Source organism: Oncorhynchus keta, chromosome 23 (genome assembly GCF_023373465.1).
Source record: "Oncorhynchus keta strain PuntledgeMale-10-30-2019 chromosome 23, Oket_V2, whole genome shotgun sequence".
In the NCBI taxonomy this organism is placed as follows: domain Eukaryota; kingdom Metazoa; phylum Chordata; class Actinopteri; order Salmoniformes; family Salmonidae; genus Oncorhynchus; species Oncorhynchus keta.
Window position 1 is genome coordinate 17,581,807 of NC_068443.1, and position 17,330 is coordinate 17,599,136.

A 17,330-nucleotide genomic window follows, 5' to 3' on the forward strand; every position below is an offset into this window, starting at 1 on the left:
CTGTACCAGCTGTTCCAGTATGGTTTGTCGGAGCCCCTGGTCTAGGGTCCATGCATCCTGTCTGGAGGTAAGGTGGGCCAGGATGCCCCCAGCAAAGTAGCTGACCCCCACCTCCACCTGGGGCCCCTCGAGCAGGGTCACTACATGCTCCAACAGGTCCTCCTGCATCATGTCTGCCTGCAGCTCTTCCACCTCTGCTATGTTGTTCTGGACCACAGAGAGACCAGGAACCATATTCATCAATCGACTCAGAGTAGTAGATCTGAACTAGGAGCAGGTCCCCTTGTCCATATAATCGTATTCATATTGATCTAAAACACAAAACTGATCCTACATCAGCACTCTCACTCTGAAATTGTTTATAAATACTGGCCCTGGGTAGTGTTCAGTAGGAATGAAACCGATGAAAACGCTCCCAAACAGAGTAAAATAGGGATGTACTATCTGATCCTATTACACATGCTTTCAAATGTTTGTCTGTGGTGTGCCCTAATGAACCCAGGCGCAGGGTGGAGGGAGACAGAACACCATGGACCATCAACAGATGAACGCTTCCAGTTTTTATGATGTGGTTGTGTCTGTCCCTTGTTTATCTTTACTGGCTCAAACAAAATAGAAGTGGTTTTGATAACAGAAACATGCATTTTCTCTGTGCTATTATGACTTGAGCATACAACCCAAAGTGTAACACATGTAAATAATATGCACAATGATAATGTAGACAAATCAGAGCACTGACATACTCAAACAAACAACTGCAACATGTTGAAACAGAAAGACCTACCAGAAGACCTAGAACTTTCTGCTGTATAGAAGATTCAGAAGAGTAGGTCTGCAAGGCAAGAGGGAGAGAACAATTCATTGAATGGTTCCACCATTTCAACTATGTGTGTGTGTGTGTGTGTGTGTGTGTGTGTGTGTGTGTGTGTGTGTGTGTGTGTGTGTGTGTGTGTGTGTGTGTGTGTGTGTGCTTCTCCTACCTCCAGCACCTCCTCGTACAGCTCCAGGCCCTGACACTGGATGAAGTGTCGCGAGGCAGTGGGTGTCTCATCAGTCAGGTTCCACAGAGCACTCAGGGCAAACTTCAGAGTGGAGTCCACTACTCCTGCCATGGCTTTCTGTTGCACTATACCCAGCAGCTGCTGTTAGAGGGGAGAGAGAGAGACAAAGAGAGAGAGAGGAGGGTGAGAGAGAGGAGGAGAGATAGAGGTGAGGGGGAAGAGAGGAATAGAGAGAGAGGAGTCAGGGGGAGAGAGAGAGGGGTGAGAAGGAGAGAGGAGGAGAGATAGAGGTGAGGGAGAGAGGAAGAGGGGTCAGGTGAAGGGGAGTGAGAGAGGAGATAGAGGTGAGGGGGGAGGCAGAGAAAGGGTGAGATGAGGTTAGGGGGGAAGAGGGTGAGGTGATGTGGGGGGAAAGGGTGAGATCAAGTGAGGGTGAGATGAGGGGAGGAAGAGGGTAAGATGAGGTGGGGGGGAAGAGGGTGAGATGAGGGGGTGAGGTGAGGAGGGAAGAGGGTGAGATCAGATGAGGGGAAGGGTGAGATGAGGAAGAGGATAAGATGAGTGGGAGGAGGGTGAAATGAGGTGAGGGAGGGGAATGAGATGAGGTGAGGGGGTGAGATGAGGTGAGGGGGGTGGGTGAGATGAGGTGAGAGGGAGGGTGAGGTGAGATGAGATGAGGTGAGGGGGAGGGTGAGGGGGGAGGGTGAGGTGAGGTGGAGATGAGGTGAGGGAGGGTGAGATGAGGTGAGGGTGAGGTGAGGGGGAAGGAAAAGAGAAGGTACGGGGGAGCGAGATAAAGGTGAGGGGGAGATAGATAGGGAGAGAGATAAAGATGAGGGGGAGAGAGATAAAGGACAGGTGAGGGGGAGAGAGATAAAGGACAGGTGAGGGGGGGAGAGATAAAGGAGATGTGAGGGGGGGAGAGATAAAGGAGAGGTGAGGGGGAGAGAGATAAAGGAGAGGTGAGGGGGAGAGAGATAAAGGAGAGGTGAGGGGGAGAGATAAAGGAGAGGTGAGGGGGGGGGAGATAAAGGAGAGGTGAGGGGGAGAGATAAAGGAGAGGTGAGGGGGAGAGAGATAAAGGAGAGGTGAGGGGAGAGAGATAAAGGAGAGGTGAGGGGGAGAGAGATAAAGGAGAGGTGAGGGGGAGAGAGATAAAGGAGAGGTAAGGGGGAGAGATAAAGGAGAGGTGAGGGGGAGAGAGATAAAGGAAAGGTGAGGGGGAGAGAGATAAAGGAGAGGTGAGGGGGAGAGAGATAAAGGAGAGGTGAGGGGGAGAGAGATAAAGATGAAGCGAGGGAGAGAAGAGAAATGGAGGGACAGATTTCTTACCTTCATAATAAATATATCTGCCCCCAGCTGTGTGGTCTGCTCTGTAGACAGCTGCAGAGAGACAAACTGTTTCAACAAATGATCTTAGCAACATAAGCCACGGCCAACTGCCCATGGAGTCCAGTACCTCAATCCTATTCCCAGTCAAAAATTCAGGTCCATGGGGGTATGGGGTCCCTCATGGGGGGTATGGGGGGTATGGGGTGAACTACTTTGCCAACTAGTATGGAGATGATAAGGTTGAGGAAATAATGCATTTTAAGAAGGGTGGGGACCTACTTTGGCCACTAGTATGGAGATGACGGCCACAGCCATCCTCTGCAGGGTCCGGTCCACGTGACCGCTGAGCCAGTTCATCACCAGCTTGGCTGCTTCGAACCTGACAGGGACACAGCAGTGAGATCCTATAAAACCTAGGACTTAACCCTAACTTAAGATCTGTACACATAACTCAAGGTTTCGATTTAATTGATTTAGATTGATTTCAATTCACCAGGCTATGGACAGACTGACCTGTCAAAAGGGACGTCCTGAAGGATGGTGTCACTGCAGAGCACCAGCAGGCAGTTCTTCTGTAACTGGAAAAGGGGAAGCACAGGCTTTGGTTATAATAATAATTTGTTGTGTCCCTTTCAGGAAACTCATCAGCAAAACATCACCACATAATGCATAAAGAAATCAATATATGGAACAAAAATATAAACGCAACATGCATCAGAGTTACAGTTCATATAAGAAAATCAGTCAATTGAAATAAATAAATTAGGCCCTAATCTATGTATTCCACATGACATAGGCATAGGTACACCCACTTGGCAGCCAGGTCCACCCACTGGGGAGCCAGGCCCAGCCAATCAGAATAATTTTTTCCTCACAAAAGGGTTTTATTACAGACAGAATACTAAAACTCACAAGTTGAGAAATGGGTAAAAATCTGGGGCTCCACACAAGATCTCACCCCATGGGGTCAAAATGATCACAAGAACGGTGAGCAAAAATCCCAAAACCACACGGGGGGACCTAGTGAATGACCTGCAGAGAGCTGGGACCAAAGTAACAAAGCCTACCATCAGTAACACACTACGCCGCCAGGGACTCAAATCCTGCAGTGCCAGACGTGTCCCCCTGCTTAAGCCAGTACATGTCCAGGCCCGTCTGAAGTTTGCTAGAGAGCATTTGGATGATCCAGAAGAAGATTGGGAGAATGTCATATGGTCAGATGAAGCCAAAATATAACTTTTTGGTAAAAACTCAACTTGTCGTGTTTGGAGGACAAAGAATGCTGAGTTGCATCCAAAGAACACCATCTACTGTGAAGCATGGGGGTGGAAACATCATGCTTTGGGGCTGTTTTTCTGCAAAGGGACCAGGACGACTGATCCGTGTAAAGGAAAGAATGAATGGGGCCATGTATCGTGAGATTTTGAGTGAAAACCTTCCATCAGCAAGGGCATTGAAGATGAAACGTGGCTGGGTCGTCAGCATGATAATGCTCCCAAACACACCGCCCGGGCAACGAAGGAGTGGTTTCGTAAGAAGCATTTCAAGGTCATGGAGTGGCCTAGCCAGTCTCCAGATCTCAACCCCATAGACATTTTTGGAGGGAGTTGAAAGTCCGTGTTACCCAGCAACAGCCCCAAAACATCACTGCTCTAGAGGAGATCTGCATGGAGGATTGAGCCAAAATACCAGCAACAGTGTGTGAAAACCTTGAAGACTTACAGAAAACGTTTGACCTCTGTCATTGCTAGCAAAGGGTATATAACAAAGTATTGAGATAAACTTTTGTTATTGACCAAATACTTATTTTCCACCAGAATTTGCAAATAAATTCATTAAAATCCTACAATGTGATTTTCTGGATTTTTTTTCTCATTTTGTCTGTCATAGTTGAAGTGTACCTATGATGAAAATTACAGGCCTCTCTCATCTGTTTAAGTGGGAGAACTTGCACAATTGGTGGCTGACTAAATACTTTTTTGCCCCACTGTATATCTCTCATCCCCTTTGAATGAGCGCAACCAAACAAAGCTAATCTCCAAAATATCAAAATGTGCAGTCAAAATAAATTGTGAGCCAGGGCTACCCACTGGCTAAATGCAAAACACAAAACTTATCGACAGCCCACCCTCGAAAGACAATCAGCAACCAAGTTGTCCTTACCACGTACATATCCGATCTCAAGTGGAAACTCCTGCAATATCCGTAGTAATTTTCCTCTCGTGATTTTCCTGAGTGGAATAGCCTAATGGCGCATAATGCTTAACAGAAACTCTTTGTTTTGGGCAAAGGACCAACACAATCCATCAGAACTCTGCTGAAAGGTTCGTCAAAAGCAGGAATAGGCTGCAAAAGTGGTAACTGGTACAGCTTGGTTTGGTTCACCCATGTAATGGCAAACATAACAGGATTTATAGTAAGACACAACATCTTGTTATACAGACCTGGCTAGAAGACATTACGCAAGATACAGTCAAAGCGGAATTGGAACTACAATTTGAGATACACTGGGCCAATCGTCTTGCCCAGAAAGGGTGCGAGAATGCCATGTCCTCATTAGAACACCATCTCTGTCAAAGTAACCCACCTCTGGACGTATCTCAGCAAAAAGAGGGGAGAATTTAATCTGTTCCGCAATCAACTGCTTCCTAAACATTGTATCAACTGTAGGGACCCTCTCTTCCTTCAGTGGTCCTACAAACTCGCTCACCTTTGGGGTTTTCAAAGGAGAGGTCAACTCAGGAGGTTTACTGAAATCAGGATCACTCATAAACGTCTCAGATAGATTGACCATGGTGGGAACGCTGACATCCTCCTCAATACTAGACTTGCTCCTGGTGACTTTCTTAGACATAGTATGTGTAACCGCACACTCTGGGAACACTCTAGAGTACTTCTCTGATAACATCAGGTTCCTCTACTCTGGGTTCTTTACAATTGACAGGACTTGGCACGACCTTCCCTCCATAAAAATAATTTCCCAAAATGAATGACACCTCCATCACCGGTAGGCTAGTCCTCACCCCAACGACGATGGAACCAGAAATTAGACCAGACTCAACTTCCACATTATACAACGGATCCTCCATACAATCCATCTCCGCGTTGCACCAACAAAGGCAAAACACCCTCCAAAATGAAGGACTGGGCTGCCCCAGTGTCTCACAGTATCTTCACCGGCTGCATAACAGCATCGCCACTCTGCAGAGACACAAACTCATCTGAAACAAAGGGTTCATACACATTTGATCTAAAATCTTGTTTAGGAGATACACCAGTCCCAAGCAGAGACTTAATGGGCTGGAGTGCTCCCACCAGAAGAAATGGCTTTTTCTCCCGCTTATTTTTCTATTTCAACTTAGGACACAGAGACGATGTCTCCTTTCTCACGGCAATGTGTCCTTTCTCAATGACAAACTGGCGGATACGAAAAAAAAAACAGTTTTCTGCCAATCTTTATCTTTGGGCACTGTAGAAAAAGACTGGAATCTTGCAGCAAGAGGTGACTTCTTTGGATTGCTTTTTGCGCATGGATAACTACTGGGTGCTTTGTTAGTGAAGGTATTTTTACGTGTCAATGCAAACTCATCTGCAAGAGTGAGATCCTTGTGCTCATAAATGTAGGTAGCAACCCTTTCATGAAGGTAATTCTTGAACGGCTCAAAAAGTACAGTGGTTCCTCCTTTCAAAGTTGCGTCATACATACCACCTTGCGGGCTGCTGCAGCATTCTGTGGCACGTTATCTAATTATCATCCATTTTTTCTGTTAACTTCTTAATTAAGGTATAGGGGACAGCATTTTCACTTTTGGATAAATAGCGTGCCCAATTTAAACTTCCTGCTACTCATGCCAGGAATATAAGATATGCATATTATTAGTATATTTTGATAGAAATCACTCTGAAGTTTCGAAAACTGTTTGAATCATGTCTGTGGGTATAACAGAACTTATGTAGCAGGCAAAACCCGAGGACTAACCGTTCAGATTTTTGGGGGGTCTCTGTCTGTTCACTGAATTCTCATTGGCAAATGATATTTCTTACAAACATGTTTTCAGTTCCTACCGCTTCCACTGGATGTCACCAGTCTTTGGAATTTGGTTGAGGTTATTCATTTGTGCAATGAAGAAGTAGGCCATCTAGGAACTGGGTAACACTGTTGAGAGTGCGCAAGACGTGAAAAGTAGCGTTGGTTTGTTGTCTTCCTGTATTGAACACAGATAGACCCGTCTACAATTTGATCGATTATTAACGTTTAAAAATACCTAAAGTTGTATTACAAAAGTAGTTTGAAATATTTTGGCAAAGTTTATAGGCAACTTTTGAAATATTTTGTAGTGACGTTGCGTTTTTTTGAAGCTGTTTTTTTCTGGATCAAACACGTCAAATAAATGGACATTTGGATATACAGTAGGTAGCCTTTTTCCCCACCTGCATTTGTGGGTAGCTGTCAATTTATAGTTGCCTGTGAGCATGACATTGGCATGACGTTTTAGTTTGGATGTTTATTGTTTTGTTGGCGACATCTTATAATAAAGAAGTATGTACGCTCACCACGCTGCGCTTTGGTCTGCTGTTTCCACCTTAGACGATCGTGACATAATTAACTATATTTTAGCAATTACATTTACTTTTGATACTTAAGTAGATTTAAAACCTAATACTTAGACTTTTACTCAAGTAGTATTTTACTGGGTGACTTTTACTTGAGTAATTTTTTATGAAGGTATCTTTACTTTTACACAAGTATCACAATTGGGTACTTTTTCCACCACTGTCGATAGACTATGACTTTTCAGATTGCCAAGAAGTGCTATCTGCAGGGTTAGCTCCAGGTAAATATTGCAATTCTTCAGCCATTCTTGGACCTGTGACCAAAAACAAGCTACATATGGACAGTACCAAAACAAATTATGTAATGATTCTGCCTCTTTGCAGCAAAATCTGCAGAGCTGGGAAGGTTGTATCCCCCATTTAAATAACATTCTGTTGGTTGCAAGAATTCTGTATAATAATTTAAATAAAAAAATCTAAGTTTTGAATCCGGCGTCGTTTTGCGTATCAGTTCATAAACCATGTGCCATGGAATGGTTACGTTAAAAATCTCTTCCCAACTATCTTGCACGGCTGTCAATTATTTGGTCCTTATATGAAACTGGTATACTTTTTCGTTTATCACAATTTTATTTAACCAATTATGGTCTTAAATGCATGGGCGACAGACAGGTTCCTTACTTTTTCCCCCTTTCACTTTCCTCTTCCATTTTTGCGATAATGCCGCAATTAATTGGTTGTAATTTTAGGTAGAGCAGACATTTCCATATGTTTTAGTTAGCTGCACATATGACACCAGTGGTATTTATGATATAATTTACGAAGATTATACCTTTTTTTTTATTATTAAAAAATAAATGTTTTTTTTATCAATTACCGTAATATATTTGAGTTTAACCACAATATTTGTTGTATTTTTTGTTCTGTCTTTTCTGGTGGATTAAATTGAAATTGCAACCAACTTTCTATGGCTTGTTTTAAAAATAGTGATATTTGAGAGATTATTTCCTTTTCAAATAACTGAAAGTGAAAGGTTGTAATCTGACTAAAGGGAAAAAGGACTTTCTTGAACATAGGGTGAGATATTTTTATTAATCTACTAGAGAACCAGTTTGGATTTAAGTATAACTTTTGTATAACTGAAACCTATAGTGAGAGGTCTAATGCTTTAATATTTAATCATTTCTGCCCTCCAAATTCATAATCATTATATAAATAGGCCCGTTTAATTTTGTCTCGCTTGCAATTCCAAATAAAATGTTATATTTTTTCTCATATAATAAAAAAAATAGTTGGCTAGGTGTAAGCAAGACCTTAAGCAAATAGGTAAACTGGGATATGACTAAAGAGTTCATCAGGGTGATTTTTGACACATATAGAAAGGTATTTACCTTTCCATGGTAGCAAGATCTATTTTTGCAAACTTTCTATAAAAATGTATTGGAGTGAGATCATTTCTTTCTTTCTTTCTTTCTTTCTTTCAGGATACACTGAGTATATTCACATCCCCATCAGACCATTTTATTGGTAAACTACATGGTAAAGTAAACGTTTTTTGTGATCCAATACGTAATATAGTACACATAATTTGGTTGTAATCCAGAGAGGTTAGAAAAAATATCTGGCTGTATAGGGATCCAAGTTGTGGATTTAAAAGAAAACATGAATCATCAGTGTACAATGACACCTTAGTTTTTACGCCCTGTACTTCTAATCCCTTGATATTAATGTTGGATCTGATTTTAATAGCTAACATTTCGATGGCGATAATAAATAGATATGCCGATAGTGGATAACCTTGCTTTACTCCTCTTGACAGTTTAAAACTTTCTGAGAAGTAGCCATTAATTACAATTTTACACCTAGGGTTACTATACATTATTTTAACACATTTTATAAGAGACTCTCCAAAATTGAAATGTTCCAGGTATTTATACATAAACTCCAGTTGTACTTTATCAGAAGCCTTTTCAAAGTACGCTATGAATAGAAGGCCTGCTTTCCCAAAATTTTCATAGTGTTATATTGTTTCCAGTACTTGCCTTATATTATCTCCAATGTATCGTCCATGTAAAAAACCTGTCCGATTAGAATGAATAATGTCAGACAATACCTTTTTATTTCTATGCGCTATACATTTTGCTAGAATTTTTGCATCACAACATTGAAGTTTAAGGGGCCTCCAATTCTTTATATTTCCCACTTGTATCCTGTTTCAGTAATAATGGAATCAGACCTTCTTGTTGAGTGTCTGATAATCTACCATTTACATAGGAGTGGTTAAAACATGCAATGGTCCTCTGAGTATATCAAAAAATTGGTATGCCATCCAGTGCTGGAGTTTTCCTGGACTTTTAATTTTACCTTTATTTAACCAGGCAAGTCAGTTAAGAACACATTCTTATTTTCAATGACGGCCTGGGAACAGTGGGTTAACTGCCTGTTCAGGGGCAGAACCTGTACTCGGGGGTTTGAACTCGCAACCTTCCGGTTAATAGTCCAACGCTCTAACCACTAGGCTACGCTGCCGCCCCACTTAAAGGCTTTAATTACATCAAGAAGTTCCTCCTCTGTATTTTCACCTTCACATGTGTCTTTCTGTATGGCTGTTAATTTTACATTATTTATAGAAACAAAATCTAGCTTCGGTTAGAGGAGATGGAGGAGACTGAAACGAAAACATATGCTTAAAGTATTTTGCTTCCTCTTTCAAAATATAATTTGGTTAATCATAGGTGACTGTCATTTGTAACAAGTTTCAGGAAACTCTTTTTGGTAGCAATTCTATGTTGAAGATTTTACTCGCTGTTTATTATCTATGCATAGTCACTTTACCCCTACCTATATGTACAAATTACCTCGACTAACCTGTACCCCCTCACATAGACTCATTACCGTTACCGCCTGTATTTAGCCTAATTATTGTTACTTTATTGTGTAACTTTATATATTTTTTACTTTAGTTTATTTAGTAAATATTTCCTTAACTCTATTTTCTTAAAACTGCATTGTTGGTTAAGGTCTTGTAAGTAAGCATTTCACGGCAAGGTCTACACCTGCTGTATTCGGGGCATGTGACAAATACAATTTGATTTGATAATCAAAAAGACATGCTTCCTTGCAAACTCAACATGGCTTTATGATTCTGTCTTTAGTCATTTACAGAACTGTTGTCTGTATGCCTCTGTTACCAACTCATAAGCCCAAAGGAAAGCAGCTTTAACAGTGTCATAATCTGAACTCTGGTCAAGAAATAAAGCGGCATACACTTGCGGAGGAGCAGTGACCAAATATCTCACAGCCATTTTAGGGATGTGGCAATCCGCTCAAACAGAGTAAAATACACCTCCTTCTCATTGCAAGGCGGTACAAGTCGGCTGTTTCGACCAAGATCAAACTCTGTTGAGGGGGCAGGATGGTCTGGCTGGATTTGGAGTGCTTCCAGATCCATCTCCCTTTGTTGCACTGCCAGCTCCATCTCTTTTAATCAAATGGCATGTGCATGTTGTTCTTGTTGTAGTCTGGTTGCACATTCTCGTTGTTTGGCTGCACGCTCATTTTGTCTTTCCCTGTGCCCCAACTCTAATTTCTGTTGCTCAAGCTCAAATTTTTTCTCCTACTTTGCCATTAGTTCTAACTGCCTTAGTTGCACCTCTATGGGATGTACTCTACTACCCGTAGCACCCTTTTCATCAGCCTCTCTCTAAGAGAGGATTTCCTCCACCAAAGCAGTACCGATAAACTCTGACTACTGCTTTTGGACTGTCAGATTCAGCTTTGTACATTTATCTAGCATCTCCCATGTAGGGTTTTCCACAAATGCTTCCAGCTTAAAGTCCATGGCTTTATGTTTATTTTACAAGCCTGTGTGATTATGCAAATATCAAAATGATTCCACCAATCTTATAACTCCTCTGGCTATAAACTCTACTACAAAAGTGTATTTTGAACACTCAAATATCTGGGCACAGCACATACTCATGGGAAACAAGGTTCCGGATGTTCCCCAGCTAGAAAACCAAATAATGTTGCTCAAACTGAAGGGGGAACTAACAAAGAGTCACTGACAACAACCAAAACAAAACAGGTGGGGTTTTAGGAGGGGTTCTAAAATACACTCATGGGGGTGTCCAATGAAAGTTGACTACTGTAGCAACAACAACTGGAACCTAAAAGACCCCCCATGAGTGCCCACTACATTTGACCACTACGAGGCAAACAAAGGAAAAACCCACATCAAACTTAAAGACAAGGAAGCAAACCAAAAAGGTGGAACAAAACAAAATCAGATAAAGTATTTGCTTGTCTAGAAATCTAAATAGGGCGGAGCCAACTAAAGGTGTTAACCTTCCGCATCTATCAAGACAACTGGAGAACTGGGCCAGCCACTCTTAAATAGCATCTGGGCCAGCACAGGTGAAACACCTTCCCACTATTGAGTTGGCAACCAGCCCAGGAATAACACATACTGACTAATGAAGTGATACCAATTGGTGCGCCCTATGTGCTAACGAGCTATACGTGCTAAAAGTCCAACCTCAAAACATAAATGGAAAAACCCAAACCTGTAACAACACGACAATGTAAATCACAAGCAATACAACAAGAAACAACTAGTGGGGACGAATGCATTCAGAAAGTATTTAGACAGAAAGTATTTAGACCCCTTGACTTTTTCCACATTTTGTGACGTTATAGCCTTATTCTAAAATGGATTTAATTAAATTGTTTCCTTAATCGACACACAATACACCATAAATGTGATATTTAAGTTTTTCATTTTGAATAAATTCACTAAAATCTCTAAAAAACAGTTTTTGCTTTGTCATTGTGGGGTATGGTGTGTAGATTGATGAGGGGGAAAAAAACAATTTAAACAATTTTAGAATAAGGCTGTAACGTAACAACATTTGGAAAATATCAAGGGCTCTGTAGACTTTTCGAATGTACTGTTCAGTCCATTGGATAAGGAACATTTCACAGTTCAGATAAATGAGAGTGGGGAGGGGGGTCGTTGAGCAGAGTTATTTGTTTAACTGTCCGATACAGGTGGGGACAAATGATTTCTGGGCTTTGGCAGGTTTTCTGTACATAAAATCTGTATCGTGGCCTGATGGCCAGCAGCATATCACCCTGCATCCCACTGCTGGCTTGCTTCTGAAGCTAAGCAGGGTTGGTCCTGGATGGGAGACCAGATGCTGCTGGAAGTGGTGTTGGAGGGCCAGTAGGCCGCACCCTTTCATCTGGTCTAAAAAAAATATCCCAATGCCCCAGGGCAGTGATTGGGGACATTGCCCTGTGTAGGGTGCTGTCTTTTGGATGGGACGTTAAACGGGTGTCCTGACTCTTTGTGGTCACTAAAAGATCCCATGAAACTTATTTTAAAAGTAGGGATGTTAACCTCGGTGTCCTGGCTAAATTCCCAATCTGGCTCTCATACCATCACAGTCACCTAATCATCCCAAATGTACAATTGGCTCATTCATCTCCCCTCCTATAACTGTTCCCCATGTCATTGCTGTAAATGAGAATGTGTTCTCAAGTCAATTTATCTGGTAAAAAAAAGTCAGAGCTGGTAGGGTACTCCTGGTTGAGTGGGTATGTGAGCTCGGTGGCAATCCTTACTGCCGTCCGGTACACAGTAGAGTATTACTTTATATTGTATTTGGTTTAGATTTTTGTATGGGTACAGGAGAGAGAGTAGCCAACTCTGTGTGATAATTTGTGTTTTATGCTTTAAAATTAGCCCATTATTTGTTATTTATTAGTTATTATTTTTTAAAGTAATGTTCTAATGGTTGGAGAATGGTTGGAGATTTCAGCGTCATGAGTAAGCCTAAAGGATTTCAGTGGTGGTTTAGAATGTTTTTAAATGTCCCTTAAAGAGACCTGTCCCTTACATTACTTTTGTATACTTTTTAGCCAGTAGTTCTGAAAGTAGCATTCACGAGCCAAAAGTGGTCCCTGAAAATTGTGTACTACATCACATATGTGCAGATATGTGCACCACGTCATTGCTCTCTCCCTCTGCTGTGTGTGCATCATGCTAGCTGTTTCTCAAATGGAGAGAGGCTGAAGCTCATTGACTGGAACTCAAATTGCTAGGGGGCTGGCCTTGAGGTAATACAGTTATTCTGCTCATAGAACATGACAAAACTCCATGCACAAAGAAAGGTCCATATATAAATGACTGGCCTGCATATAGCCCTGACATCAACCCCATCTAACACCTTTGGGATGAAGTAGAACACTGACTGCAAGCCAGGCCTAATCGTCCAACATCAGTACCCAACCTCACTAATGCCCTTTTGGCTGAATGGAAGCAAGTCCCCACAGCAATGTTCCAACATCTAGTAGAAAGTCTTCCCAGAAGAGTGGAGGCTGTTAAAGCAGCAAAGGGGGGACCAACTCCATATTAATGCCCATGATTTTGGAATGAGATGTTCGATGAGCAGGTCTCCACATACTTTTGGTCATGTAGTGCATGTTAAAGTGTGTGTGTGTGTGTGTATGGGCCCGAACCTGTTGGTGGCTGGGGAAGCTTCTCATGGCTTCCAGCACCTGATGCACAACTGCGCTGAGCAGGGGGTGGGGCATGCCCACAGCCATGTCTTGATTGGTCAGGTTGAAGACACAGGCTGAGGCCACCAGCTGGACATGGAGAGACTCTGAGTAGTTCTGCATCCCTCCCAACACCAGCTACAGGGAGGAGAGAAGGGTACCTACATTAGGACTTCATAACACATTCATGACCCATACATAGCACATGTATAAGCAGTACATAAGCTTTTTGTATAAATGCTTATGTCAACAACCACAATTTCAGCCATTTCATATGCAGACATATTCCGACCGTTACCTTCAGGATGTCTGGTCTGGTCTGGTCGTACATGTCGTTAGTCAGCTGGTAGAGATGGACCAGGGCCTCGCGTGTGAAACACTCTCTCTCTCTGTACCTCCTCAGAGATTCACAGATCTGCTTCTCATTGGCCTCGCCGGTCACCTGGAAGACAAACACAAGAAGATTATTCGTCAGTCACTTATTCCTCATTCTTCTGCACATATCTGATAGGCCTGGATAGGTCATAGCTGAAACTACTGCTTACACCTTCACAGCTGACTCAGATCCACCAAAGCAAGTAAATGACGGCAGGAAGTAGGAGGCATTTTTTGTAATGAACAATAAAATCCCCCCCAGGTGGTCACCTCACCTTTAAGTTATTCTTCCCAGACAGAACGTCACAGGAGCCAGCCCCAGTAGCCAGAAGCCCCAGGAACAAAAGCCCTCTCCTCCCCTCGACGAAGGCAGTGACCGCCCCTTCAGTCACCTTCTTCCTTCCAGACACATCCAGAGACACAAGTGCTGGGAGAATCCCAGAACCCCCCTCAAGAAGCAGCCTCACTGCTTCATCCCCCTCCCCCCCTTCGTCATTCTCTGCGGATGGTGGTGCAGAGACGAAGCGGTCGTCAGAGAGGTCCAGGTGCCTGAGGACGTGGAGCTGGCTAAGGATGGAGATCACTCTGGCGGGTGACATGTCCAGCTGCCTCAGCCCGTGGGCAGTCAGGGATCTCAGGGTAAGCCGGCAACCCAGCAGGGCGCTCAGCTCCGTGACGAGGGTGCTGGAGATGTCCAGGACCTCTAGCTGTGGGAGAGTACAGATGTCCTCCAGGAAGGGGTCTGTGAGGTCTGTGTTGGCCAGGTTAAGTGTCCTCAGGCCCTGCAGAGAGCTGAAGCCTACCTGCTCTTCCTTCACCTCCAGGGACATCCAGCCCAACTGGAGCCTGCTCAGTGTGAGCCTCTGCAGGCTGGCTCTGCACTCCGGGTTGGAGGCCAGGCCTGAGAGGATGTGGGCACCAGTGAGGCCCCCAGGGACCCCAGAAGCATCCAGCTCCTGCAGCCGATGAGGGCAGAGGGCCAGACGGAAGGCCTCTGCAGAGAGGGGGGAGGAGCGGACACAAGCTCTGCGCAGACGGAGTTGTTCACAGCTGCGGAAGATACCGACTGTTCTGTCGTTTAGCGTGCCTAGGGGATGAAAAAAGAAGAAGTGAAAACTTGAGGCAAGGCTAAAATGTGGACGAGAACAGTGATGACCAGGACACAACAATATCTTGTTTTAAAAAATTACGTAAAATCAACACATTGAATAGAAATTCCCTTTTTTAAACCCATAGCAGGTTTGTTAACCATTACATTTATTTAATTCCATTTGTGTGTTTTGTTGTTGAACATTCTCTGGCGCCCTCCCTCCCTACTCACCCTGGGCAGCCATCTTGTGCAGTAGCTGATCCGCCATTTCCTGTGGGAGCAGTGGGGCCCAGCTGAGCCTCAGGGAGCCATCTGGTTGCGTACTGCAGAGGGAGTCCAGGCTGAGACACACCTGGGCCAGACACAGCTCAGACAGGGCCACGGGACAGGACTCTTCAGCCTGCAGTCAAACACAGCTGGCTTTGGTTCTGCAGTGCATGACATTGCACCTGATGCAACCACATTTGACATGAATGGATACTTGGTATGTTTAATTTCCATTCAGCAATGATAAATGATTAGGCTTTTAGGTACCTTAATCTGTCACTCTATTTGAAGTGTTTTGTAAGCTAAATAGTTTTCAGAATAAACATTTTAGTCAATCAATATTTGATAACTCAAAACTTGTCAAATGTGTAAATATATATATTTTCAACAAGTACTAAGTTATGGCTTTTCTCATGTCGAACAACGAGAGTACGTTCAGAGCCACTGACACTGTGAGTGACACAGTGGTATATGCGATTGCGACATGGCTTGTTTCTAAATTTAACCAGAATAGAGTAGTGGCGCATTAGTTAGTCCCTTTAAATCACCCTCTAATCCTACAGATCTCTTGACCAACCAAGTTGAACAAAATCAAGGCTCTTGCTATTTTACTATTTGACAGAGACAGCAAGACAATACGAAAAGGAACTGGGAAGAGGGAAGCCTAATAACTCACTCACCATTTTTCTTTTTAAATAGAAATATTTCCCATCACTTTGCAATATCAAATGACTTTGAGAACAACCATTGTGGTTCAAATTGCAAGTCTATCTTCTGTCGTGGATATGCACATGTATATTCCGTTCTTTTGACATTGGTAAAAATCAAGCTATAAAGTACAGTGTCTACTGCTAGTCAAATTACTGTTGAATGTTGATACAGCGACAGCAGTTGATCGATAGTTAACGGTGTGTAACTCCAGAGCTCCACGATGTAGAACCCATAGAAATAGTTGATCCACGAGCCATCGTACTGTAATACCACGTTGTAATTGGTCGGCAGAAGTCAAATGTCATCCAATGGCAACTTCTCTTTCAAGCAGGTGCTATTCCCCTATAATGTTCTACGATACATCATGATCGATTAAATGAAATTCGATTTGCATTCGATAATGAATGCACAATAATTTAGTCTTTGACATTTTAGTACATTTAACTTAGTTTGTATCAATCTTTGACATTTATGAAGAAGGGATTAGTAACTAGTTTTGCCACAAGGAGGGGCCACTGGCCTCGGGGAAAATATTACCGGTAAACTACTGTTGATTCCCCTTCATGACTTTGCTGAAAGATGCTCCGTTGCTCCCAATACATAACTTCAAGAACTGTCTCTTTATTGAAGATTTTAAATGAACAGTATTACATCTAGAAATACTCTCCCGCGTCCTTTAAATGTTTTGGGTTTAGAATATTATATAAAATAATTTAGATTTAAGTGTTCCAAGGTGGTTGGATGAATATATGCACTGGGTGGAGATGTCAGTTTACTATAATATCTCTTCTCATAAAAGAATTATGCAATTAGATTTTTCTATGGCTCCCCTTAAACCCTGTGGTACTGTTCCCTTTACTTTCAGCTCCAGCAGCAGCAGCAGTAGCCTAACCCCTAATTCAGCACATTAGCTCATGAGTTTTCCTCTCCAGGCCAGGGCTGGCCCATAAAGCCCACACTGTTGTTTTCCAGACTTAACTAGGCCATCAAATCAGCTGAGCTCTGAGCATGAGGGCAGTATTAGGTCTATTACCAGGGGCCAAACAGACATATTGCCCCAAATTTGAGTCCTTCCTTTTATGTCACACATGAAGTAGTCACATTTGGAGCAGGCAGACACATAAGCCACTCCCAAGTGACAAAGCTGGCTCCATAAAAGTAATGGTTTGGTGGTGGGGGGAGGGGGGGGGACTGGCAAAAAGAGAGAAAAATTATTTATCTATCTAGAATCTAGAATCATCTACAAATGCATGCCACACTTTGGTTGATGAGGGAGCAAACACAATACCTATGTTTAAGGACATGGGGACTGTGGAAAGCTCTTGCTGACAACTGATATCCTCTGAAGGACAGCTAATAGACGTCTAATAGACTAAATACCTGCTAAACTGCAGCCGAAACCGGTTTTAAGATTTAATACTGCTCTTTTCATGGCTCAA

The 17,330-nt window shown here is 42.8% G+C and overlaps 1 protein-coding gene across 3 annotated transcripts in view; it reads right to left on the reverse strand.

The window, feature by feature from the left end:
• Positions 1-16,126, reverse strand: part of LOC118375402 (protein zyg-11 homolog) — a 28,541-nt gene extending 12,415 nt beyond the window's left edge. For 2 of the 3 annotated variants that reach the window (XM_052476684.1, XM_052476682.1), the window contains exons 1-11: positions 15,861-16,126; positions 15,145-15,313; positions 14,099-14,910; positions 13,747-13,890; positions 13,410-13,586; positions 2,847-2,911; positions 2,613-2,712; positions 2,334-2,384; positions 981-1,142; positions 785-832; positions 7-207 (exon numbers count right to left, since the gene is read on the reverse strand). In XM_052476684.1, the coding sequence (XP_052332644.1) occupies positions 7-207; positions 785-832; positions 981-1,142; positions 2,334-2,384; positions 2,613-2,712; positions 2,847-2,911; positions 13,410-13,586; positions 13,747-13,890; positions 14,099-14,910; positions 15,145-15,313; positions 15,861-15,863 (1,932 nt within the window). In that variant the 5' untranslated portion in view covers positions 15,864-16,126. The remainder of the gene's footprint in view (positions 1-6; positions 208-784; positions 833-980; positions 1,143-2,333; positions 2,385-2,612; positions 2,713-2,846; positions 2,912-13,409; positions 13,587-13,746; positions 13,891-14,098; positions 14,911-15,144; positions 15,314-15,860) is intronic. The other variant, XM_052476685.1, reaches the window with a different exon arrangement.
• Between the last annotated feature and the right edge of the window lie 1,204 nt (positions 16,127-17,330).